A 26,471-nucleotide genomic window follows, 5' to 3' on the forward strand; every position below is an offset into this window, starting at 1 on the left:
AGATGTTACCTAAGCTGAGTGGCCCAGTCCATTGCCTGGAGCCAGGGACTACTGCCTGCTTTCCCTCCTTGCAGTGTTACTGGACAGACATCAGTGGCTGTCAGTCCGAGGACAAGGATTGCTCAGCCACCGTGGAGGCTCAAGGCTTGGTAGCTGTCACTGGCACACCATGGCACTGTGAGGCCTCTGTGCAGATGGAACTAGGGCGGAAAGGGCTGGAAACGAAGCGGAGGCTTGAACTCAGCTCAGAAAAAAGGCAAACACAGCTTGTGACTAGCACATTGCCAGCCCTCCTTGGAGGGCCCATGGAACCTCAGGCTTCGGCTTCGGTGAATGTGACCGGGTACTCACTAAGGACGTATGGGCAGATGTCTGCAAGCTGAGGAAGAGGGCACAAGAGGCTTCAAAATCCCCCTCCAGCCGCTGGCTGACCTGCAGTTTTTCCAGGAGTAGTGATGGGGGTCTGGTCAAAGTCATGAGAAGACAAAGGTTCGGGTTGACAGGGAAAATAGCTGTGCCCTCGAGTTCAGGGGGTTGGGAGCTGGGGTGGTTCAGAGCAAATGCTCACAGGAAACTGAGGCTGGGGGAAGATGGTTGTCTTCTGGATCAGAATCAGGTGAGTTTAGAGTGTTGTACCAATAGAGGGGAGCAGACATGCTGGGCACAGGCAGTGGGGAAGGTGGCTGGTGTGTGGCCAGTGCCAGCAGAGGGATGAGCTATTGTATTGTTGAACAAACCTATGTGCCCCCTCCTCCCCCCAATGCCTTCTCCAGTGCCTCATGGGGACTTTGGTTTCTCTGAACTATTTTAGGATACTAACAGGATTCTACCAGGAGAGTTGGGCTGTGTAAACAAAAGCAAACTCTGGGGTTATTTGGTCGGGGGAGGGGTTGTTTTAGATCTTCTCTCACTTTTTAGCCCAGGTTGATCTTGAACTCATAGCAGGCCTGCCTCAGACTCCTCAGCGCTGAGATTCTAGGTGTCTATTGTGCCACCCCCATCCCAAAAGGAAATGACTATGTTTTGACATCCAAAGGGTCCTTAGAAGCAGCTGATCATCCTGTTGGGCCCTGTTTTGCATCATGAGTAGCAGGCCCATTCATCCATTCTCAGCTAGTTGGGCAGAAGAACTAAGCTGAGATATACTGGACACCTGGAGACCCATCCCCCAAGCCCAGGAGCTGGCTCCGCTGACCTTTCCTGTATGGAATCACAATAGTGGTAGCTAAACAACCCACAAGGTTGGCGTATGGGATGGGGTGGGATGGGGTATAGTCAGGCATGAGTGAGCTTGCAGCAGTGAAAATCAACTCACCAGTTTCCTTGGCAGACTGAAGTATGTCTGGACCAGGTCCTGTTGGGGGTCTGGGGTCAGGGAGAAGGTCGGCCTCCCCTCCCCATGGGCCATTTCTATGTTGAGATTGCAGAACCAAGTAGAATTCCTTCTTGCAGGCAAATAGAGAAAAGAGTAGTCTACCCACCCGGGAGTATGATGTGAGCCTGAAGCTAGACAATAAGATACATATTAAATTCACGGCCAGTCTGGGTCACACACACAAAGAACAGTTCACGTTTCTCAAAATTATGACGGCCATGGTAAAACTAGAGAAGCAACCCCCCTCTTTACCCCCGAGCCATCTTTTCTCCTGCGTTGGGGAACACCTAGCATTTCGTTTAGAGTAAAAGGAGGGTGGTGGTGGGTTTCTGTTGCTTCTCACACTTGCCTGGGTAACTCAGACCCTGGACCAAGGGAATGTGACTGAAGTCCAAGTCTCAGGCCTCTGTTGGCCTCCTGGGGCCCCTGGAGGAGCCAGCAGGAGTGCCCCTCTGCCTCCAATGGAGCTTTCTCTAGCACTCCTCAGTTGGGGCAGGAGATAGCAGGGAGCACCCATACTCTGGCTTCTTTTTAAGGAGCCAGGAAAGGAGGGAAGCACATCACAGAGCCAGTGGCCCAGAGGGCAACCAGGCTTCCCACAGGCTTTGCTAATTGCGCTTTGATAAGTCAGGAGGGCAGAAAGGGCCAGTGTTGTGCACAATGCAGGCCGAGCCTTGCTGCGTCAGGCTGAGCTCTGCTGCGCCTCGACAACTTCCCTGGGCTGCCTGGCTTCTCTGTTTCCCTTTCTTGCAGCTGTGACATCTGCTCAGTGCCTGTCCCTCCTGTGATACCATGCCCCTTGCAGCTGTGCAGGCCCCCAGCTCTGTGCAGAGTGCCCTGAGCATACGGCCTTTTTGATGTGTGATAAAACAGAGCTGAGCCACGGGGGTATGGTGAGCTAAGGCATCGGAATATCAATTAACCTGCTCGGAACAAAGCTAGGGCTCCAGTGCGGAGCAGGCAACTCACCGAAGTGTCAAGAAGATGGATAATATGTCTAATTAGGGGTTGCCCGACACCTCTGCACCAGACCGGTCCCGGCCACTGGACCTGCGAACCTAGCAGAGCACAGTGGTGGCGATTGTCTCAGTGTCCCTGGTATGGCTGGCAGCAGTTGGTGTTCCCTGATTAACTACTTCTTGCTTTACTGAACATGTTCTCAGCTCTGACTGCCATTTCCCCTGGAAAGTGCAGCCTATTTTACAACTGTACAGGGAGCCACTGTGAGTGTGTGTGCTGAGGAAGAGGGCTTTCCGAGTGCCAAGCCTGGGGTTGCTTACACTGAGGCCTTTATCCAGCCACTGTCCCTCTAAGGGCAACTGACATAGACCCACATGGACTGCATAGGGACAGGGGTGTCCACACTGCCCTGTATGACAAGTGACTGCCTTGTCATAGGAGCCCCCTTCTTTAGTTTGTTTATCCTCGTAAGAGCAGACCTGAAGACCCCTTCCTTTTCCTAAGGTCTCCAACCCAAACAGGATGTTACCTACCATAAGCCCAGGAGTCAAGGAGGCGTCCCGTGTTGTCCCACTTTTTCCCAGTCATTGGGAGCCCAGCTTTTGTTTGTACAAAGTGGGTGAGCACTGTTCCTGTGAACAGCTGTGAGAGCTTTGGACTCACGCACAATGAGGCAATATTAATAAAATCAAATCTTTCTGGAAGGGCTTGCCTCTTCCACATTCCAGAAGTGACTCAAACCTGCAGTCCGGAAACTTGGGAGGCTTGGTACAGTTGGAGGGATGGATATAGCAGGTATGAGACCAGCCTAGTTACATATCAAGGCCAGATATGGTGATAAATACCTTTAGTCCCAGCACTCAGGGGTGGGGGGGTTGGGGTAGGGGCAGAGGCAGGCAGATCTCTGAGTTTGAGGCCAGCCTGGCCTACAGAGTGAATTCTAGGAAAGCCAGGGCTACACAGAGAAACCTTGTCTCAAAAAACCAGAGACCAAACCAAAAGGAAAAAGAAAGGGGGGGGGGAGAGAAGAAGAAAAGAAAAAAGAAAAGAAAAGAAAGAAAAAGAAAGGGGGGCTCTAAGCTGAAAAACCGACTCTTGTACTAGAGATCGCTGTAATTGGGCTCATGATTATTCCCCAATGCCCATCATAGGAAACGTGTGTGTGTGTGTGTGTGTGTGTGTGTGTGTGTGTGTGTGTGTGTGTAAGAATTTAGCTGAAGTACTGGAAGACTCCAGTCCCCTCTTCCACATCTGAAGGGAGGGGGCCGGCAGCAGCTTCGCCTCAGTCCCCGTGGCCACCCGCCGCTATAGGAGCCCCTTCTGCCCATAACAAGGTCAGTTGCCTATAACAAGGACTTGAGGGATCCAAAGGCTGTTAATTCTCTCTCTCTCTCTCTCTCCTTTGCTTCATTAGTTCGGAAACCAAGGCTCCGTGGCAGTATTTCCCTGTATAAAGAATTAATGAAAGCAGCTTGCCTGGTCTTTCCAACTTGCTTTAGGCAGTAAATTTGTTTAGCTTTTCATAAAACCATCCATGGAGGCTTTGTCACCTAAATATTTCAAGAGTGAAGAAATATGGGCATGATGGTGTGTGTATGTGCATATGTGTGTGTACGCATGTATGAATGTGCATGTACATGTGTGTGAAGGCCAGAGGTCAATATCCGATGTTATCCATTTCTTTCCACATAGGGTATTTTTGTTTGCTTGGTTTTTTTTGAGACGGGGTTTCTCCATCAAGCCCTGGCTGAACCTGGAATTCACTATGTAGATCAGGCTAACCTCAAAAGATCCACCTGCCTCTGCCTCCTGAGTGCTGGGATTACAGGCGCATGCCACCTTGCTTGGCTCCACCTTAGTTTTTGAGAGAGTCTCTCACTGAGCCTGGAACTTGCCATTTCAGTTCGACTGGCTGGCCAGTGAGCCCCTGAAATCCTTTTGTTTTGAGTTCATCAGAGCTGGGGTTTTAGGCACACCCTGACTTTTTATGTGTATCCTGGGGAATTCAGGCTTGGCCCCCAAGTTTGTAGAGCAGAGTTTTGATCCCAGGGAAAGACGCCATTCGCTCTCCATCTTGTAAGTCAGGATGTGGGGTGTAGTCTCACCCTGTCAGCCCATCTTGACCACAGAGACACTGACTCTTTAGGATACCTGGGAGGGTCTCTGAGAAGCAGAGGGCTTCTTCTGCCTCCCTACACTGTGAGATGAACTCAAAGCAGTTTGCTTACTTTCACTCTTACAAAGGTCACTACTGCTTTATCTGAGTTCCAAATCTAAAGGTGTAGTTGTGTGTGTGTGTAGTTGTGTGTGTGTGTGTGTGTGTGTGTGTGTGTGTGTGGTCTAACTCTAGACTCTCTGGACTTGAAAGAACTCTAGCAACTGTTAAATGCAAGGGCTGATGATGGACAGAAGAAAACAAATAGGAAGACGAGTCATTGGCTTCTGCATAGAACATCAGGTGCTCATGAATTAATCTACGCAATCAGTGTTATTCCCAAGTCCTCAGAGCCTCCGTCTTGCAGGAAACTCAACAAAAAAAATGTTTTGATGCTCACTTGAAAGAGTACATTTTTGAAAAAGGAGAGGAGGAAAGGTGTTCTATTAAATATAAAACAATAAATTATAAAATTGTGATAACTTTAAAGGTTAAACAAAAATAGCTTAGTAATCTACAGTCAGGAAGAGGTGACAGCCAAGTTCCTGCCAGCCATTACAGCTTGAAAAGAAAAGCCTCAGATGGGGAGGGCTGTTCTGAGCCAAGGTTGGGGCAGCTGGGAGCCTCAAGGCAGCAAAGTAGATCTTAGCCTCATGTGTTCACAAAAGAAAGCATCATTCTATTAAACTTTCAGGTTGAAACCATGAGAGATCACAGTTTAAATATAAGAGAATATTTACCTCCTTTTGTGGTAGGAAAGGCCTTTTTATGCACCCACAAACACCATAGCCCAAAACAGGGGTGCAGGCACCGACTTAACAAAAACCAGTGTGGAACACGAAGCGCGGCACACATTTGGCAGTCACAAGCAAACCCTGGCAAATGTGGCACCAGTCTGCCTCAAACGGCTGGGGTAGTGTTTGAAAATGTGGGTTTGTTTCTTAATGTGTAGATTAAAGCGGTCTGGGGTATATTATATTTTGTTGGACAGGTTTTCTCCCAGGGTAGTGTTGAATATTGGTAACTGTGTAGGGAAGGGAGACAGGTGTGACAGAGCTGGAGAGGTGACCCAGCAGCTGAGTGCTGCGGCTCCTCTGAAGAGCTGAGTTCAGACCCAGCACCGGCATCAGGTAGTTCACCACTCCATAACTCCAGCCTCAGGGAATGTGAGGTCTCTTTCTGGCTCCTTAGGGGCACACACACACACACACACGCACGCACGCACGCACGCACGCACGCACGCACGCACACACACACACACACACACACACACACACACACACTATTCTAGGTCGCTTTTATCCCACCTTCTCCCCACCCCCCAAGATAGGGTTTCTCTCTGTAGCCTTGGCTGTCCTAGAACTCACTTTGTAGGCCAAGCTGACCTCAGATTCACAGAGGCCCATCTGCTTCTGCCTCTGGAGGGCTAAAATTAAAGACATGCACCGCCATGCCTGGCCCAGGAAAACTCACTTTTAAGCTGGATTGAAGTAGGATGATGCACCTTTAGAAAATTCAACCTTCAGTCTGCTCGTGCCTTGTGCTGGCAGCCATTATAAAGGATGTGGGAGAAGGAAGCTTGCTCTCTGCCTGCCTGCTTGCTCTCACTAGCAAGTCTATTCCTTCACTGGCCTTGGAGACTACTTTCTGGTAGTCCAGTGTATACTGAAGACTGTCTGAGACATCCATCCTCGTGGACAAAACAATTATTAGATTCTTGGACTTTTTGCCCATTGTTGGGCAAGCTGAACCACAAGGCAGTGCCATTCTAACAAATCCCATATACATACATATCCCATATGTACACTTATATGTATATGTAGTATATGTATATGATGTATATGAATTCTTTCAGTTTTGTTCCTCTAGAGAACCCTAATACATTGTGTGTCCATGTGTGCATGCACGTGTGTGCATTTCCTGTAAAGGCAAGGGGTACCTCAGGGGCTCCTCTGGAACAGCATCGCTTTGTTATGTGAGACAGTTGTCGCTCGCTGTCTGTCAAGCCAGCCCCAGCCATGCACTTGTCTCCTCCTTCCAGGGCTGGGACTGGATTGTAAGTGTGCACTGCCATGCTTGGCTTTGAACCTAGTGACCCCTTATCTTAGCAATCTTATATCCCAGAAAAAATTCAACATGTGAAAGGGCTGTGCACCCAAAGATGTTCACTGCAGTGACGTTTATGATGGTGTAGTCAGGGTTCTCTAGAGTAACAAAACTTATAGAATGAATATATATGTATATAGTGTATATGTAAATATATATATATGTGTGTATATATATATATGTGTGTATATGTATATATATATATGAATATGATGTCTATATATGGGATTTCTTAGGATGACTTACAGGCCCTGGTTCAGCTATTCCAGCAGTGACTGACTGAATGAAAAGTCAAAGGGTTCAGTAGTTGTTTCATCCACAAAGCTGCATAACTCAGAGCATCTTCAGTAGATGTCAGATTCCTGAACAAGGCTCTAATGCTGCTGAAGGAATGGACTTGCTAGAAAGATTGAGAATTAAACAGGCAGAGAGAGGGGAGGGGAGGGGGAGGGGGGAGGGGGAGAGAGAGAGAGAGAGAGAGAAATTTCATTCTTTCATGTCCTTATATAGGCTTCCAGCCAAAAGGTAGCCCAGGTTAAAGGCGTGTCTCAGTCCAGGTTAAAGGCGTGTCTGTCTTCCTACCTCTGAGTTGTGTATTAGGAGCAGCTCTTTCAACTTCAGATTTAGCAAAAATCCCTCACTCATGTGCCCTCCATTTTCCTTTAAAATTTAGTTCATTCCAGATGTAAGCAAATTGGCAACCGATGGTTGCCATCGCAGATGGTGAAAAATGTTTACAGATTCGTGAAGCTGTGGGCAAAGCTGGCAGCATGGCTCAGTCACTTAGGGATGTGGTATAAACCTTCAAAAGCAGAGGCGGCGAAGGCCCATGCTGGCAGGGACACATGCTGATAGTAGCTGCGGTGGCTGCGGGAAGCCAGGACCTCAGTGCCTGCTATGCAGTTGTTCATGAGCTCTGGCTCCGAAGGTTCATGAGCAGCTGCAAAGGTGTTGCTGCTGTCAAGAACACTTCTTTGGCTTCAAAGATTCCAGCACTTGTTAGACCTTCTAAAACACAATGTAAAGTAGGCAGGGGCTACTCAGAGGGTAAAGGTGCTTGCTGTCAATCTCAGTGGCCTGAGTTCAATCCCCAGGACCCACATTGGGTAGAATCCAAGGACTAACTTTTGAAAATTGTCTCTGACCTCTGCATGTGTGCTGTGGCACTCCCACAGCACACACTCACATGCACACACTCCCACAGCACACACTCACATGTACACACTCACACAGCACACATTCACATGCACACACTCACAGTACACACATGTACACACTCACACAGCACACATTCACATGCACACACTCACACATTCACACATGCATACATACTACTCACCCACTCACATATGTGTGCACAAAATAAGTGAAGGTAAAAACCTACAGTGAAGAGCCTCTCCGTACTGTTTCTCTAGGGCTGGATCCTGGACGGCATCCCTGAGAGGCGGGAGCAGGCTCTGATGATCCAGACCCTGGGGCTGGCGCCCAAGCACGTCAGTGAGTAAACCCCTGGACCCTGCTGCCCTGAGCATGCACTGCTCTTTAGTGCTGGCACTGCCCATCCTCTACCCTGGGCCCAATCACTGCTCACAGGACGGTCTCAAGGGCCTGGAACCCAGCAAGAAAAGACATTAGGTGAAGTCCAGCCTCATTGACAGGCTAAATCTACTGAGGACTAGTCAGTAAGAAAAGCAGGGTTCCTCGTGTAAGGAATGTCCCTGCTGTGGGTCTCTTTAGGAAACGAAGGGAAGGAAGGGTGGCAGGGTCTGAATCACAGAGACCTCTACTCTATGATTTTACACAGTGAAAATTGGTGGCCAGGGACATATCCCACCATGGACTGGTCTCAGAATGGTTTAGTGCCATCTGGGAGATGGGTAACATGGGGGGGGGTGGGGTTGAATGTGATCACATGGCAGAGGACTCAGGCATGTGGCACCTGATCCCAGCACACCTGGTTTGTTCCTTTCTTCTCTGCCCAGTTGTGCTTAATGCTCCAGACACTGTCCTGATCGAGAGAAATGTGGGCAAGCGGATCGACCCTGTCACCGGAGGTACGACCCCACCCGAGGGATTCAAAGACTGGGAGAGAATGCCCCTGTCCCACTGTCTACTCTAGGCACCCAGGGGGTTGTCTCAGACTCAGAAGCCACCAGAAACAGAAATCCCAGAAGTCGGGGAAGAGGTCATCTTGGGTGAAGGCAGCCTTGTCCTTAGGAAATGGGACTCTGGGTATTGACTATGTCCAGAAGCTAGACTCTGCAGAGCTGGTCTTGGGGCTCAGGTTCATGCACGGGGGACATTGCTCAGCGGGGCTGGTGTCCCTCTTCCTGGGAAGCCGTGCACCCCACGTTGCTTGCTCTGTGTGTGGAGGAGTACGGTGTATGAGTTGCCTAAAGAACTACGAGTGCTGTGAATGGGATCTTAAGTAGCCACATCGACAGGGCTGGGGGACAAGGGGAAGGTGCCTTTCTTGGGCTTGGTTTTCTCTGGACTTGGGGTGAAAGCTCAAATTCTGTGAGGATGAATTGAGTCTGCAGGGCCCATCCAGGGCCTAGCACAAAGCGAGAACTCAGAGATCCATGGTTGCCCTCAGTTCCAGGCTGAGAGGAACCACTGTGTTTTTTCTTGAGGTGATCTGGAGTCTCTGAGTCATGGAGTCTAGATTGGCCTTGTGCTTGCTATGTAGGTGAGGAGGACTTTGAACTCCTGATCCTCTTGCCTCCATTATAGAAGGCCGAAGAAGAGGGAGGCACTTGAGGGACCCCAGCTTCGGAATGTTCTGGAGGGGGAATGGTATACTGGCCTTAGGTCTGAGAGAGTTGCCATGACTCCATCACGCCTGGTTTTTGCCATGCTGGGAATTGAACCCAGGGCTTTGTGGATTTGAAGCAAACACTTTATCAACTAAGCTACATCTGTCCCCAACCTCATCATTATTTGTTGTTGCTATGAGTAACAACTGATGTGATCCATGCGTCGTCGTTGTTAGTGAGACACTTGCTGACTGGGAATGGTCAGCCACATCCCTGGGCAGCACCAGGCAGGCAGTGCAGCAGAGCCTGCAGCAGCCATGGGTGCTTCTCTAACCCCGTGCCTCTCCCGGTGCAGAGATCTATCACACCACCTTCGACTGGCCCCCTGAGCCTGAAATACAGAACAGGCTGAGACAGCCGGAGGGCATCTCGGAGATCGAAACGGCGAAGAAGCTGCTGGAGTACCACAGGCACATCATCAGGATTCTTCCTTCTTACCCAAAAATCCTGAAAACCATCAGCTCAGACCAGCCGTGTGTGGATGTCTTCTACCAGGGTAAATACAACAGGCTTCCCACCTCAGCCCCACACGAGGGCTGGGGGCTGCTCTGAATACCTGACTACCCTCCCCGCCCCCATACCCTGCAGGCTGGCAACAGCAGTGGCTGTGTTATGTGGGCACCCTGGGAGGCAGGTCACTGATGGGCCATGCAGGGACACTTGGAGACCCCCCTCAGCCCTGGGGCTGATGTCTGACACCTGGGTGTGATTATATCCCCAGCCCACAGAGGGTTGACAGTGTGCGGGTATAAAGAGTGGGAGCGGCATAGTGGTAGTAAAGTTTTGAGGCCTGATCTTGAAGGAGAAGAAAGAGAAATAATTAAGACAAAAAACATATTCATCGACACAAAACAGGCAAGGTGACTCCATGAGCCAGAGTAAGGCACTGTCACACCACATAGCCATCCCCATACGTGACAGGCGCTCAAGGGCAGCCTCGCAAAAGTGGGCTATCTATAAATATTTTTTAAAAAAATTTAAGTTTGGATGTCTCAAAAATCCACTTATCTCCTTCTGTCTGATACAGGGGAGGGGGGAGTCATTTAAAGTGTTTTGACAAAATAAAATGACAGCAGACATTTGAGAGCCTTGATGGCCCCTTTCTCAGTCTCTTTCAAATCTCTTCAGGGAAAAAGAAGTTGAGGGGATGGTACAGCTCTCAGTTGGTAGGGTGCCTGAAGTGTTGGCTTCCACATAAGACCTGGCATAGCGGCATAGGCCTGTAATCCCAGGTCCTGGCAGTTACAGACAAAAAAGCAGATGTGCAAGGTCATTCTTGTTACGTAGAGATTTTTGAGGCCACACTGGGTGGGCTGCGTGAGACTGTGTGTTTAAAAAAGAAAGAAAAAAAAAAAAAAACATTTAAAGCTGAGTGTGCCGGCGCATCCCTGGAAAGCCATGACTTAAAAATGCCGAGGCAGGAGGGCCAGCAAGCTGAGGCCAGCCTGGGGAGGACAGGGTGATCCTGTTGCAAACATTTTTATCTTAATTTTAAAAAATCCACAGAGCTACGGGTGTGGCTTCATTGGTAGAGTGCTTGCTTAGCGTGCCCAAGGCAGTCCCTGCACTTGGGAGGGAGAGACAGGAAGATCAGAAATGCCAAGTCACCTTCAGCCGTGCATCAAATTTGCGGCCAATTAGGTCTACATGAGACCCTGTCCTAAAAGGCCAGTCAGGTAGTGTTTGCTTTGGGAGCAGCAGAGCCTGAGGCTACTCTCTGGCACCCATTCCACGAAAGGGGTGAGCGTCCAGGCTTGTGACCCCAAGGCTGGGAGGTACAGACAGGCAAAGGTACAGACGGACAGGTCCCAGCCTCACCTTCTGGGTTCTAGGCAAGTGAGACTTTGTTTCAAAAAACAAAGCGGATAGCTCCTGAGAATGTCCTCTGACCTCCACACAAATGTGCACATATGTTCATGTGCACCTGTGTGCAAGCAAACACACACACACACACACACACACACACACACACACACACACACACACCTCAAGATGAAAATTGTCATTTTGATTGGGTGCGGATTTCGGACACTCAGCCGTCTCTGCCAGCTCTGCTACCCTCTCTGGCTGGGGCTTTCTGCACACTCTAAGGAAGACCAGGCCCGCTGCCAGCTGCATTCATCAGTGGGCAGGCATCTGAGGTGATGCTGCCTGCCATGTCAGGTTGAGGCTGCCCTGTAATTTTCCAGAGCTCTGCATCTTGGAAAGATCTTTAGCAGCAAACATGTGCTCTAAAGCTAAACATCTACCACATTTATCTAATGCCATGGTTCCGAATTTACACATTAATTACTTCTAAATTACTTAATTAAATTTAAAAGTTCATGTGATCATTCATAAAGAATTCATGCCTGGAATTGTAAATAAAAACGTGAGCATCTAAATATTAATTATTATTAATTAATAATGCGGAGAGATAAATTGAAAATCAGGCTGCAAGATTCCCTCTGTGTTGTTTGTTTAATCTCTTCTCAGTGCATCCAGCAGCCGTCTATTTCCAAAAAGAATAGCTGGATGTGGAGACTGTCTGGGGGATCGTTACTTCTAATTAACTTAGTTATTTACTGTAAATTAAGCATCATTTGTAAGCTGGCCGCTTCACGGGGTAGTGGCTGTGCTTTTCAGAGGTGCTGGTTCCCGGAAGGCATGAGAGTGGAAAGCCAGGGAGAGTACCCTGCTTTGAGCTGTCCTGTTGGGGGCGTGGTACCCCAGCCACAGCTCTGAGAGGTGCCATGACTGTCTGTGAGAACAATGACAGCCCCCTCAAAGAATGGCATGGAATGTTTAATCAGCAGTTCACACGTGTGGCTGTGGTATGGTGTGCCCATGACAGAGGTGACTGCAGCATTGGGGTGCTCAACTTGAGCCCTCTGTGCTGCTAGTTCTGAGAAGATGGAGCTGTAAACCTTAATGAGCAGTGAGCTGGTCCTGTAATGGCGCCAGGTACAGGCCAGGGCAGACAGCTCAGCCAGTAGAGTGTTTATGTAAGCATGAGGCCTGAGCTTGGATTCCCAGCGCCCATGTTTAAAACACCCCCACATGGATACACAAACAGACACATGGAGACCCTTGTACATACCATACACGCAGCCCCCACGCCCCAAAGATTCCAAAGTCTGCACATGAACAAATCTTCCTGCTGCTCAGTTGGGCTACTTTTTGCATTTCCGTACAGTTCACCCTCGGGGGAAGACATTTGATCATTTCCAAACACATTTATTGAATATGGACAGAGGCCAGCGTAGGCTTCAAATGCCCCTCACACCATGTTTGGAAAAATCCCACAATAGACACACCTACCCATGCTTTCCTGAAGGAGACATGTTGACCCAGCACCTCCTCAGAACAGGATCTCCTTGACAAAGGAAGATTGGCAGGTGCCACTCACAGCCGGCCTTGCACAGACAGCCTGGGGGCCTCCTCAGGCCTTAGGGAGGAGACCTTGTCTTGAAGGCTAGCAGGGATTGGCCGAGTCTGCGGGCTCTTTGGTGGGCAGCTCTCTGGCAGCCTCTCTGCCTGTCTTCCCAGCTCCGCTGGTTTGGGTGGGTGCAGGAGGGGACTGCTCAGTGTGCGGTCCTCCCTGGTGGGTCCTCCCTGAACTTTCCGGAATCCTGAGCCTTCCCACAGAGAAGACTCCTCAGTGTTGACGTTCACCCCTGTCTTCCCACCTCTCCATCAAATGTCGGAGGTGCAGCTCGGTCAGGAGAGCCTGGCTGAGTCTGCCCACTCCTGTGACCTATTTCATTACTGCCTTTTTGGAGACTTGCAACAAAGTTAGTGTCCCTGGAGTGTGGCTGCACAAATTATTCTCCACTGATTCCTGAGTCCTTTAGAAGTCCCTGCACACCAGGCTCTCTCTCAGCCCGATGCACATATCAAAGCCTACGAGTGACACAAAGCCCACACCTCCCCTAGGAGACTAGCCTGGTCCTGTGGCTTCAGGTTAGAGGCTTGGGCAGGATGAAGGCTGGAACTGCCTAACTGAACAGTAAATGAGAATCGCTTTCATGCCTGGGGTCAGCATCCCACCTCCAACACACTCAGCCCCCATTCAAATTGGGGGCAAACAGCTGCCTGCCGCATGCTGTGGAGCGACGCCAGGGCAATGCTTAGAGATTGCATGACCCCCCCCCCCGGTGCACCTCAGTGCATGGACCTGGCTGTGCAGACCCCCCCCACTACCCCCCATGATTCCTGCATTGTCTGAATGTCAGGGGCACAGAGGTGTCCGGCTGTGCTGCAAGTGGGCAGAACCCCAGCAGAGGTGTGGGGCTGGCTTCTTTTCCCTTAGGACCGGGGTTTGATATTCTCAACTCTTGTTCTAGCTCTGACCTATGTCCAATCTGGCCATCGATGCAATGCCCCATTCACCCCCAAGGTGCTGCTGTGTGGGCCGTTGGGCAGCGGGAAGAGACTGCAGGCTACCCTTCTGGCCCAGAAATATGGCCTTGTAAACAGTAAGTATCTCACCAAAAGTGCTGCTTGCTGTCTTATGCCCACCCAGGCTTTGTGTGTTCCTGGCTGATGGGGATGAAGCAGTAACAGTGATTTTTCCTGTTCGTGGTTCTTAACCCTTCCTCTTAGCTCACCCATGTAGGGATAAGGTTTCCTTTAAAGGGCATTGCCATAAAGACATTAACCAATAAACCATGTTCAAGGCATACAGGGCTGGGCCATTTGCTTGCTGTCCTTTTTCACGTCCATTGAAGCACTCTTCTTCACTGTCTTTTCGGGGGCCACCCCTTACCCCCCCTCCCAATCCAGGTCAATGTGACAACAGACAACACTTTCTGCACCATAGGAAGACGTCTTGCTCTGCACAGTTTTAATAAATATTTTACCAGGCAGAGAGAAATATTGAAATCAGCTCTCGAGGTCTTTGCTGAGGTGGTCCCAGGCGGCCTTGGCTGCTGGCCTGCGTTAGTCGGATCAAGGGCCAGGAAGAAGAGGGAAGCTACTGCGAGCCCACAGAGTGGTGCTGGGAGCATTGAAGGTGCTGCCCCTGTGTGCCACAGCCCAACCAACTTCTCAGAAAGCTGCTTTACCCCCGAAATACACAAATGTTCACATAGTCCCGAAATAGTACACACATGCAAATATATCTAGAGCTAGATTATAAATCCTTTCGTTTCCCTCTTTTGTCTGTTAAAGATGTGGAGGGTGAGGTGGAGAGGCAACTGTGCCGTTACCCACACATCTCCAGGCTTCATTTCTTGGTGAGCTCTGGGTTTCCACCTCCCATTTCCCCTCAGCCTGGAGAACTTCCTTTAACATCTCCTTAAGATCTGCCAGCAACAACTTCTCCCTCCTTTCATATGTCTGAAAATATCATTTTCCTGCCTTCATTTCTGAAGAATGCTCGTTACATATAGAAGTCTGTGTTGACAGACTCAGTTGTGGGTTTCCCCCTCAGTACTTTGAAGGTGTCGCTCCACGTCTCCTGGCCTTCGTGTTCTGATGGGAACTCAGATTATTTTTGTGTCCTGTCACCCTGCCTATAGAAGCATCTTTTCTCCCCCTCTGGCGGCTTTTAGTGTTTTCTCTTTCTTGTTGGCTTTTAACAGTCTGCATACAGTTGCATAGAGGAAGGCTTACTTTGTGTTTATTCTTCCTGGGACACACGGATTTTTGGATATCGTATCTGTCACCAAAATCTGAAATTCTGCCACCACTGCTTCCTGGGTGTTTTGTGTCCCTCCCTCTCCTCCTCTCCTGTCTGCTGGGACTCTGACGACGAGTATGTTTGTCTGCCCAGCACTGGTCTGGGCTGCCCACTGTCCTGCTCTGTGCTCAGGGTTAGATTCAGCTGCTCCACTTTTCTTGCCTTTACCCACTGGGTACAGCCACGTTTCTCATTTACTAGGTTGTATTGTCCAGTTCCACAGATTCTTGTGTCATCCCATTTTCCTGGTTTCCACCGCTCTGCTTGAGGTCCCCAGCTGTTTATTCACTTCAACTATTTTTTTCTTTTAAGGTTGAAAATGCACTTTTGTGCCACTGCCCCAAAGCCTTGGTGGGCTAATTCTGATGCTATGATGTCCATTGGCCTGATCCTAGGGTCCATTTCCTTGCTTGCAAAGGTTTGCATGTTTCTGATTTTTCCAGTAATTTTCATTTTCATACTTGGCCCCTTTGGTGCTTGTGTCGAGAGTGGATTTTGTGCTTCTATATTGAGAATTTTAAGTTCAGGGCCAGTAGGATGGCTCAGCGGGTAGCCACTGGCTCACAGGCCTCATGGCCTGAATTTTAGCTCCAGATCCAACAAGATGGCAAGGAAAAACGGACTCCTGAGAGCTTTTCTTTGACTTTCACACATGCTAAGATGAGACCCTGGCTTAAAGGAACAGGCAGAGCGTGATAAAGGAGACTGCTTGATGCTCTCTTCTGACCTTTGTACACACACACACACACACACACTGGAGCTGAGGAGTTGGCTCAGTGCTTAAGAGAATTTACAGGACCTGAATTTGGTTCCCAGTGCCCATGTCAGCTGGCTCGCAACTGCCTGTAACTCCAGTCCTAGGACATCTCAATTAGGCATCTTCTGCCCATATGTGCACAGATACACAGGTTTATGAATCATTAAAAAACAACCTCTGGCCAGGCAGTGGTGGCGAATGCCTTTAATCCCAGGATTTGGGAGGCAGAGGCAGGCAGATTTCTGTGAATTCAAAGCCAGCCTGGTTTACAAAGGCAATTCCTGGACACCCAGGGCTACACAAAGAAACCCTGTCTTAAAACAATTATGGCTTTGGCTAGGGATGAAGTCTTCTGGAGTTTGGGGTGTTTGTTTTTGCATTCAGAAGTCACTGACCAAACTCTCCCCCGTGCTGGCCATGGATTGGAGCACGAGACAGAGGAGGACCAGAGAGAAAAGGTCCTGCTGCAGTGCGCAGGCAGCCAGGGCAGTGAGGAACGTGGCAGCCAGCAGGCAGCTCAGGCAGAGTCTTAGTTATGAGTTAATGTGCAGAGGATATTCCTCGGTCCTTTCAGGAACACCCCCGCCCAGCTCCAGGGCCCTTGATGAACAGAAGGGCTGGGTTACCACCATGCTTCCCAGCCTCCCTGCATCAACACACTGTGAATGTGTCCCCAACTGCATGCCACTCCTCCACTGCAACCCAGAGAGCACCGAGTCTGTGTAGCAGTTCCAGGTACAGCCAGGGCCCTGCAGGGGCCTCCCTGTCAGCGACAGGCTCGTTAGTGTCTTCCCGAGTGGTCCATTCTTAATGCTCTCTGGCAAATGCATTCCTTTTCATTCTCCTTCTCCCTCTCTCCTCATTTCCAGGTTCCTTTTTTTGATATTTACTTTCCCTTGGACACCCCACACCCTTTTATATATTTTTTCCAGCGACCTTTCCCACCCCAGCAGGCAGTGTGAGCCAGAGTGCCTTTTCTCTCATCCTTCCTTGTATTTAAAATTTAACAGCGTCTCCCCTCTTTTCCCCTCAGTCAGCTGCGGGCAGCTGCTGAAGGAGGCTGTGGCAGCCAAGTCAAGCTTCGGGGAGCTCATCCAGCCATTCTTTGAAAAGAGGATGACAGGTAGGTAGACCACTCTGTCCACTAACCGCCTCAGCCCAGTGGCTCCAGGGCAGGTGCTCTGGCCACCCGTGGGCATAGGGAGGGGATACAGATGCGCCATGGCTGTGGCTTGTTTTTTAGGGAACACCGAGTGGCATCCACTCCTGGTCCCGTGCCAGGTGAGTCACTGACTGTTTAGACCATTTCATTTCTTCCTGGTTAGACGGTTTACAGGGCTTACAGAGTGGGGTACCCAGAGCAGCTGCTGGAAGCCAGAAGGTCCCTAATTTTACAAATTCCAGGATGAATTCCAGAGGAAAGCTTGATAGGGAAATGGTATCAAATAGTCTTTCCAGTTCCCCCGTGTTGTCAATACTAGGAAAGCATTCGTGAATCTGACTCTCCAGAAGAGCATCTCAGAAGAGTTCTCAGGCCAGCTTCCCGGGGCAGTGCACTGGGCGTGGTGATGCACACCCGCAGTCTCAGCACTTGGGAGGTGATGATCACTCTCAGCTACATTATGAATTTAAGATTAGCCTGAGCTGTGTGGGACCCTGCCTCAAAATAATAATGATGATAATAATAATGATGATGATGGCTAGTGAGATGGTTCAGCGGGTAAGAGCACTGACTGCTCTTCCCAAGGTCCTGAGTTCAAATCCCAGCAACCACATGGTGGCTCACAACCATCTGTAATGAGATCTGATGCCCTCTTCTGGTGTGTCTGAAGACAGCTACAGTGTACTTACATATAATAATAAATCTTAAAAATAATAATAATAGCAGCAGCAGTTGGAGCAAACACAGTGGTACCTGATGTGTGTCTGTGAGTTCCACTTCTGCCCCATGAGTGCCAAGTCTCACGCTGCAGATATTTGGACTGAATGAATGAACAGGATGCCAGAGTCAAGTAGGTGGATAGCTGTGGCTTTTGCCCTGTACCATGCTGTTCATGACTGCGTGAAAAACCAGCTCCCCACCCCCACCAGCAAGCACCTAGGAGATCAGACCCGAAGAGAATGAGCAAGCCAAGGTCACAGAGGTAACAGCAGCTGTGGGTGAACAGCAAACCTTGACCCTTTGTGCAGCGTGTCTACATGTGTCCCCCAAAATATGAAATTACAAAAAAAGGCAAGCATTTGATGAGTCTCTGAGTTCACATCCCTTGTGTTATTCTACGAAGTGTTTTCTCATGTATACTAGCTTGACAGCATGCTAGATTATCCATTGATGGATTGAAGTCACACCCATTGACCCTGGGGTATTGAATACTGTGCTGGTGTGGATGGCTACCTCAGCATGTGCCTGCTCCCTCCATCTCTTAGCTGCCTCTGGTTGTCACCACCATGTTTGTCTGTGGTTGGTGATGTAATGGACCTTGTAGTTCAAGATAACACAAGTTTATTTTATTATGGAGGTCAGAAATACTGAACTAAAGGGTTGTGTCCTGGCTCTGGCAAGAATGTACACCTGGCATCTAAAGGCTTCCTGTATTCCTTGGCTGCTAGGCCCTCCTCCCATTTAGAAGCAAAACAATGTAGCCCCTCCCTTTCTGCGTAGACTGGACAGGCTTCAACTCACACAGATCTGCCTGCCTCTGCCTACTGAATGTTGGCATGAAAGATGTGCATGCCACACCGGGCTGTCCTTGGCTTCTTATCTCAAGGACGGAAAATAGTGACTCACACAGATGTGCAGAAGTAGAAAGGAAACTTCATTTAAAAGCAAAGCAACAGGTGGGAGGGTATGGGGGACTTTTGGGATAGCATTGGAAATGTAATTGAGGAAAATATGTAATAAAAATATTAATTTAAAAAAAAAAGCAAAGCAACAGTTCGGGTCAAAAGTACACTGTCCAGATAGGCAGTGGTCACATGTATGGCTAGTGTCCAGGGCTTTCTTTTTATGGGGTTTTCAGAGAAGTTTAGTAAGGAGCATAGTAAGAGCTGGTCTCTGCTTTGATGAAGAGATTTTAACCGTGTAAACCTTTGTTCACTGTGCATGCTCCTTCCCATGATGCATCTGGCTTTAATCACACTCACCAAGGCATAAGGTGGTGAATAGGGAACTTGCCCTAAAAATGTTCAAGGACACGGTTTTTCTTACTGCACATGCATCTAAAACCAGTGTGATCTGGCCCAACCCTCAGCCTGTAGTTGTTGGATTGTGTCCAGAGTATGTTTGAGTGGAAATGGGGTGTCTTTAAGGAAACACTAAGGGGAATGTACAGGTTAGTTTTGTCAGCTTAACACAAACCTTGACATATCTGGGAAGAGGGAACCTCAACTGAGAAGTTGCCTCTATCAGATTGGCCTGTGGGTTGTTTCTTGATTCTTGGTTGATGTGAGAGTCCACTGTGGACTCCCTAGGCAGCTAGAACTGGGCTGTAGAAGAAGGGTAACTGAGGAAGCCATGGAGAGAAAGCCAGTAAGCAGCATTCCTCCATAGCATCTGCTTCAGTTGCTGCCTCCAGATTTCTGCCTTGGCTTCCCTCTGGCATAGGCTCTATAGAACCTGGAAGCCAAATCAGCACTTTCCTTCCCAAGCCGCAGAATCCAAGCGAGGACAGGGAGTGGTGTATTTCCATCATCTAAAGCAGGCATAGGTGCAGCCTGGTGCAGGTGGGGGTTCCTAGGCTGCTTAACAGGTTGTTAGATACGTTGCCTAGAAAGAGGCAGGGGTGTGGTCCAAGCCAAGCAGAATCTGAGGTTGTTAAACCGTTCCTTGTGCTTGTTGCTTCAAAGGTGTAGATGTCTACTGGGGGCCGGAGGAGTGCTATTAGGCCTACCAGAAAAATAAGCTTTGCTCCTCTGTGAGACCAACAAGTAACCTGTCTTTAGTTGTGACCACCTTTTGGTTATAAGTGAGGTTGGCAGGGCTGACTAAGATCATTGTTCTGTGTATTTCAGGCTTTGTGGACTGCTGTGGCTGTGTTTCTCTTTGCCCAGTCTTTTCTCTCTCTCTCTCTCTTTTTTTTTTTTTTGGTCTTTATTTATTTACATCCAGATTTTATTCCCCCCATTCCCTCCCCCATCCACCCTCCGACTGTTCCACATCCCTCTGTCTCCACGAGGATGTCCCCACCCCACCCACAATCAGACCTCTAAACTCCCTGGAGCCTCCAGTCTCTTGAGAAGAGGCACCTTCTCACCAGGCAACGCAGACCCAGCATGGCAGTCCTTTGCTGTATGTGTGTTAGGGGCCTCATGTTGACTGGTGTGTGCTGCCTGGTTTGTGGTTCAGTGTTTTCGAGATCTCAGGGCTCCAGGTTATCTTTACCCAATCTTTGGTTTATTGCAGTGCTGGAGATAGAATCCAGGGCCTAGCACTAGGCCAGTGTGCTGCCCTACCCCTAGCCCCACCTCAGTGAAAGTCTGGGCTGTTTAACCAAGTTGCCTTGACTGCTTTCGAATGCTCTTAAGTGCAGTTACCAATTCTCCCACGAGGTCCTCATGCCTACTGTGTACGTCAGGTCACAGGCTACTTTTGAAGACTTGGTATTGTTGCTGGGGTAGGTGGTGGCTTGTCCCAGCCCCTCTGTTCTCAGGTGTCCTGGGACGAGGTTCTCCTAAGATGCCACTTCTTGCATCTTTGTGGGGTCCTGAGACACACAGCCCTCTATTTTCCATCTTTTTCCCTTCTCATCGGGAGTGGGTACCAAGCTTTCAACTCAAACAGTCAGATGCTGTACCTGAGGGATGGGGAGCAGTGTGGAGCTGCTTCCTCTCAGGAGATCTGGCCCATTTCAGCACACAATGGCTCCTTCAGCCTCCACCCAGACAAGCCAAGGAGGCCCTTCTGAGGGGCCAGCTGGCGGGCATGGCTTTTATCCTGATCCTGGGGCTTGTGACTGTGAGACAGGTGTGTGTCTCTCTGGGTGGCTCCCCCTTGGTGTTTGTGCAGTTTTAGCCCTTCATGGCTCTGTGTTTGTTTCGACTACACCACTCTGCATTCACTCTTCCTACACAACAACCATCACATCATACCTTCCCAACAGAAGCAATAAATGCTGCCGTCTTGTCTCACCAAGCCCAATCTCACAGGCGTGGCGAGAAGTGCATTTACACAACGTCACCATTCAGGGCTTTCATTAGTGGCTTCGGGGTAGCTGCCAAGCCAGTTGGAACTCTGGGTGTGAAGAGGGGACACAAGCACTGCTCGAGCTGGAGAGGCCACTCCTCACAAGCTGGGGCAGGAAGGTGGGATGGAACAAGGGACTGACTGACTATCCACAGCCACGCCTACTTCCAAGTCACTGCTATTTGACAGCCTGGAAGAGGCTGTCCAAGCACAGTGACATCTGTGATTAAAGAGGACCCGAGCCCACAGGTGTGCTAATGCTCAGGCTTGAGGAATGAAAGACGTGGTCTGGCAGTACCTAGGAGACAAGCCTGGCAGCACACCTGTGAGGGGTTGTCTCATTCATGGTAATTAATGCAGAATGGCTCACCTTACCGTGAACCGTGAACCGGAACAGTCCCTGGCTGGGACCCCAGACTGTGTAAGCAGAAGAAGGGAGCTGAGTGGCAGTGTGCGTCCATTGCTTTCTGCTTCGTGAGTGTGGCTGTGATGTCACCAGCTGTCTTAGTCAACTTACTATCGTCATGATGAGACACCATGACCAAAGCAACTTGGAGAGGAAGGGTTTTATTTGACCTATGCTTCCACATCACTGTTTATCATTGAAGGGAGTCAAGACAGGAACTCAAACAGGGCAGGAACCTAGAGGCAGGAGCTGATGCAGAGGCCATAGAGGGCTCTGCTTACTGGCTCTTCCCCATGGCTTGCTCAGCCTGTTTCTTACGGAAGCCAGGACTACCTACCCATGGATGGCCCCACCCACCATGGCGGGGCCCTTTAACATTAACCACTAATTAAGAAAATGCTTGCTGCTAGATCTTTTGGAGACATTTTTTCAATTGATGTTCCCTCCTTTCAAATGACTCTAGCTTGTGTCAAGGTGACACAAAACTAGCCAGGGCAAGCTATTTCAATCTCCTGCCATGATAGGCTGTACCTTGACCTATGAGTCAGAATAAACCGTTTCTTCTGTGAGGCAGATCCCATGAAAAGGCAGCTCTTAGAGCAGCAGGGGCCACAAAATAGAGATTTGAGGTCTGTCTGACATCACAGTCTTCCAGGACTGGGGTAAAACACCCAAAATGTCCACATCTTGGTGGTAGACCTGTGAGATGGATTCTCAGATCTTGTCCAAAATGAGTCCTCTGCTGAGCAGAGGCACAAGGCAAAAGGCCCCTCCCTCTCCCGAAAGAGGCTCTGTCATTTACAGTCTGAAGGTCCCTCTCAAATGCTAAAGGACAGGCACACTCTATCACACTTTAAATTCAGAAGAGGGAGATCACAGCTGCTCCTTACAGTGTGTGTGTGTGTGTGTGTATGCATGTATGTGTGTTTACATGTGTGAGTATATGTATGTATATATGTATGTATGTATGTATCCAGAGGGGAACACGTGTGTATGTGTGTACGCATGTGAATGTGGGTATGTATGTGTGTACTATATATGTGTGTATCTGTATGAGTGCATGTGTATGTATGTGTGTAAGTGTGTGTATGTATGTGTGTCTCTGTGTATGTATATGTGTGTACTGAATATGTGTGTATGTATGTGTGCATGTGTGTAAGTGTGTATGTGTGTAAGTGTGTATGTATGTATGTCTCTGTGTATGTATGTGTGTATGTGTGTACTGTATATGTGTGTATCTGTGTGTGTGTGTGTGTGTGTGCATGTGTGTGTACAGGAGTCTATGCAGGCATTTTAGATTCCTAGTCATATTCCAGTACCTCAGCCCTGAGTGCCAACAGCAGTCCTGGGAATGTGGGAATACTAAATTATGAATTTTTCCAAAGATTATCAGGACCCACAAGATACAGAGAGTTGGATTATCCAGGCACAGAGAATTATAAAAACAGAGAGACTGTCAAGAACTTTGTCACGTGACTGTAATCACAGCACTGCGGCACAGGGGGGGGGTCAAGAGTTCAAGGTCATTCTTAGCTCCGTAGCTTAAATTGGGGGTTTTGGTTTTGGTTTGTTTGTTCTTATTTTGTTGTTGTTGTTTGCTTTGCTTTGGTTTTGAGACAGGGTCTGTAGACCAGGCTGACATTGAACTTGGAAATCCTCCTGCCTCCTCCTTCCTAGTGCTAGAACTAAAGGTGTGTGCTACCGCAGCTGCCACTGCTGCCACTGTGGCCACCTGGCCCACTACCACTAGCTTATAGCTTAAGTTTGAAGCCAGCCTGGAGCTACATGAGAATGTGTAGCCAAAAAAGAAAAAAAAAAAAAAAAGTAAAAAGACAGATTGGTGACATTGTGGCCCAGAAGCTCCTGGGATCCCTGAGCTGATTGGCATCCGGGACCCATGTGATGCTGTAAGCACCCATAAGCACTCTGCTCGCTCCCGCTCCCAGCCTCCTAGTCACCTTTCCCGTCGACAGGGCCTCCTTGCTGTGGCAGGCTCAGGCCCTCTCGTCCCCCTGCTTGCCATGCATACACCAGAGCCCCACAGCTCTGTGGTCCCTGCCGCCCTGCAGCCCTGTCACTGGCTTAGCAGGGTGGGTCCAGATGTCATCTGCCCCCCATGGAACCACTTCCTCCAGTCCCCCACTGGGCTGCACGCTGTTGTGTCCCAGCTGTGACCTCTGCGGACTTGGTGATATTCTCTCTCTGTCCTTGCTGCCAACACCTCTCGCCTCTCAAATCAGCAGCAAATTAATAAGTGTACTATTCATTCTCCCAACTTCCCACATTTTCTGGGCGAAGGACTCCAGGGCTGCATCTTGGCTTGTCGTCAATCTCTTGATCCCAGCTCTAGGTGACAGTGCCACAGAGGGCCAGCAAGCTGCTTATCCTGTGCCCTAGACTTTGAAACATATAGCTCTGACCTCCCATTCTGACTTGAGCTTCAGCACACACAACAAATTTATTCCCTAGGGTTCCACGTGCGTCATTCTCCTCTGTTACAGCCTACGGGGCTCAGTCTGCCAGCCGGGGGTCTAGCTAGCATCAAGCACATTGCCTTTCCTGAGGGGCTCCTGGCGCTTCCACCTGGGTACGAAATGAGCAAAAAAAAAGGATCCCAGACTTTCAGAAAAGCAAGTTCTCCAGCGTTTCTAGATCATTTAAAATCAGATCTCATCAGCACCGACCCCTCCTCTGCCTCTGTGGAAGCCACAGCCCATCCAAGGCTCTTTCCTGAAAACCAAGTGCAGAGCTAAGAGGTCTCAGGGCGAGCTCACAGAGCAGCCATACCTCCAGGTGCTGTGGCTCCTTCCCCTGGCTCCGTTCCTACCAAAGGTTTCTGTTTCTCTGGACTTTCTGAATTCCAGGGATCGGGAACTTCCTCAGGAAAGGGGCCAGTGTGTCTTTGCCACCTGAGGGTCTGGCTCTCTAACCACAGGGCAGCCCCTCACCCGCTCACGAGGCTGTGCAGACTCACCTGGTTGGAGAGTATACCCTGCCTTTCTTGGGGGAGGGAGATGGGGCTCATTTCCAGACTGTGACATGCCACTGCGTCACCTCCATTCAGGAGGGTGGTGTTGACCCCTGATCTAGTCAGCAGTCTCATTCTTGGATACTGTTTGGGTTTTCCATGGAGGAGATTAAAAACAGCCAAAGGGCAGGGTGTGGTGGTACACAGCATTGATCCCAGCACTCCAGAAACAGAGGCAGGTGAGCCTCTGAGAGTTCCAGGCCAGCCAGGAGTGAGACTCTTGTCTCAAATGAAAATAAAACACCAACAAAAATCAGCCAGAGGCCTAGCTTGTCTTTGGATCTAGCCTTTGCCTTAAATGCGTAGTGGATTTATCTTGAGCTGTCTGCTCACGGCAGGCGTGGTCCCTTCAGGACCCTGCAAGGCAGGATGTGTCTCTTCAGTGGGGCTCATTAGCCCTGGGTTCTAGCTTTCCCATCTCCTGGCTCTTCAGGAAGAGCGAGCTAGAGCTATCCTCCACAGCTCTGCCTCGCTGGCTCTCGGCAGGCTTGCCATGGCTTCTCCTGCAACCCAGCAGTTAATGCAGCCTTCTTGTAGGAAGGCCCACCTTCCTTGTCGCGTCCCAGGCCCCTGCCCGTTTCCAGGGGAAACTGCAGCGATTTAATTGGCATAATAAAAATGGCAGTCCTAGTGTGTTTTGTTAGGAAAAGATCATTACCTAAAGTTACCGGCATTGTCTCCCACACAGCCTCTATTTCCTAAACATGTCTGCCTGGTAAGGTCCCTGGAGGTCTCATAGAATCCAAACAGAGGTGGGAGGTCTGACGGAGATCTGAGACCCTCACCTGAACAATCACCTAGCAAAACTAGCTAACAGAGCTTAAGCACACCATACCAGCCCATGCCAGCCCAAACAGGGATGGTTACAGCGATCCTGAGAGCATTCTGCAAGTCCCCGGTCCCAGGAGGCAACCTGCATCAGAGCCTAGTTGCAACGACTCATTTTGTTAAAACCGGGGAATTAATATTCTCACCGCTAAATGCACACGAAAGAGTCAACAATAGGCTGCTCTCTCCCCTTTTGTTTAAAACTTGCAAAGAGCTGCGGAGTTGAAAGACCACGCAAAGCCCGCGTCTGAGGAGGTAAGAGGATGCCGAAGCCTTGTTTGGAGCTTGTGCTTGCTGCAAGCTGCTTCCCGCCGAGGGGAGACCCTGGGGGACCTCTGCCCGCTCCCAGCCGCCTTGCAGTGGGCTGTGTTTGTACTCGCTGAAGACAGCGCAGGCCTCTCTAAATAATTTACCAGATGATTAATAGACTCACAGGGGCATAATTAGTGGAGGAGAGACAGCGGGCACAGTAACCGGCACACGCTTGGGGGAACAGCCAGCCTTTATTTTTCTACAGAAATTTTCTAGGGTGCTGGGCGTTTGAAGCTAAGTTGGGAAGAGCTCAGCGCCTCTTCGCTTTTGAAGTGGAAATAGGACAGTTTGAATCCGTCGAGTTTAATTTTTCACAAGCTTTAGGGGCCCCGCAGAGTAACTTCCTTTTTATTATTGAAAAAAAAAACCCACATTTTTCTTTCATTTTTCTGTGAGTGCACACCCACCCACCCCTCTTCTCGGTCTCTCGAGCGCGAGCACGCACACGAGCGCGCGCGCGCACACACACACAGAGGCGCACCCATACACTGAGTCTTAAACACACTAATTTACTTTTCTATTCAGCATGGGCTGCCTCCCCTAGGTATGTCGACCCATGTCCCCCAGTCCTCCCCCTGCCCCCAGGCCCCCAGCCAGAGGCCTTCTGGAGGGTGGCCTGAAGGTGGATTAATGGATGCCCCCTGTAATGTATGCATTCGCCAGGATCCCTCACCTCTGCCTGACAATGCGTTTGAAGTAGCTCCCTTTTTCAAATCAAACTTTTGACTTTTCTGCTGGGACTGCTACAAAGACTTCCTTATGGAAACTAGGTAGCTCACTTCCTCTCAGCCCAGTAGAACGTGGTGGCCAAGCTAGCCCAACAGGCCACTGGTATGAAAGTGCTGCTTGCATTTTGAGGGTCCAAGGGCCTGTTAGTGAGGATG

General features: G+C 49.6%; 1 protein-coding gene and 1 non-coding gene across 11 annotated transcripts in view; both read left to right on the forward strand.

Moving 5' to 3' along the window:
* Positions 1-26,471, forward strand: part of Ak8 (adenylate kinase 8) — a 114,891-nt gene that overhangs the window by 27,521 nt on the left and 60,899 nt on the right. For all 10 annotated transcript variants that reach the window (XM_006498287.4, XM_006498288.4, XM_006498292.1 and 7 more), the window contains 5 exons: positions 8,012-8,093; positions 8,579-8,650; positions 9,708-9,908; positions 13,738-13,869; positions 16,865-16,954. In XM_006498287.4, the coding sequence (XP_006498350.1) occupies positions 8,012-8,093; positions 8,579-8,650; positions 9,708-9,908; positions 13,738-13,869; positions 16,865-16,954 (577 nt within the window). The remainder of the gene's footprint in view (positions 1-8,011; positions 8,094-8,578; positions 8,651-9,707; positions 9,909-13,737; positions 13,870-16,864; positions 16,955-26,471) is intronic.
* On the forward strand, positions 7,483-7,556 carry Mir3088 (microRNA 3088). The gene has a single exon (NR_037271.1). It is a non-coding gene; the product is annotated as a microRNA 3088 (primary transcript).

Source organism: Mus musculus, chromosome 2 (genome assembly GCF_000001635.26).
Source record: "Mus musculus strain C57BL/6J chromosome 2, GRCm38.p6 C57BL/6J".
NCBI classification, from domain to species: Eukaryota; Metazoa; Chordata; class Mammalia; order Rodentia; family Muridae; genus Mus; species Mus musculus.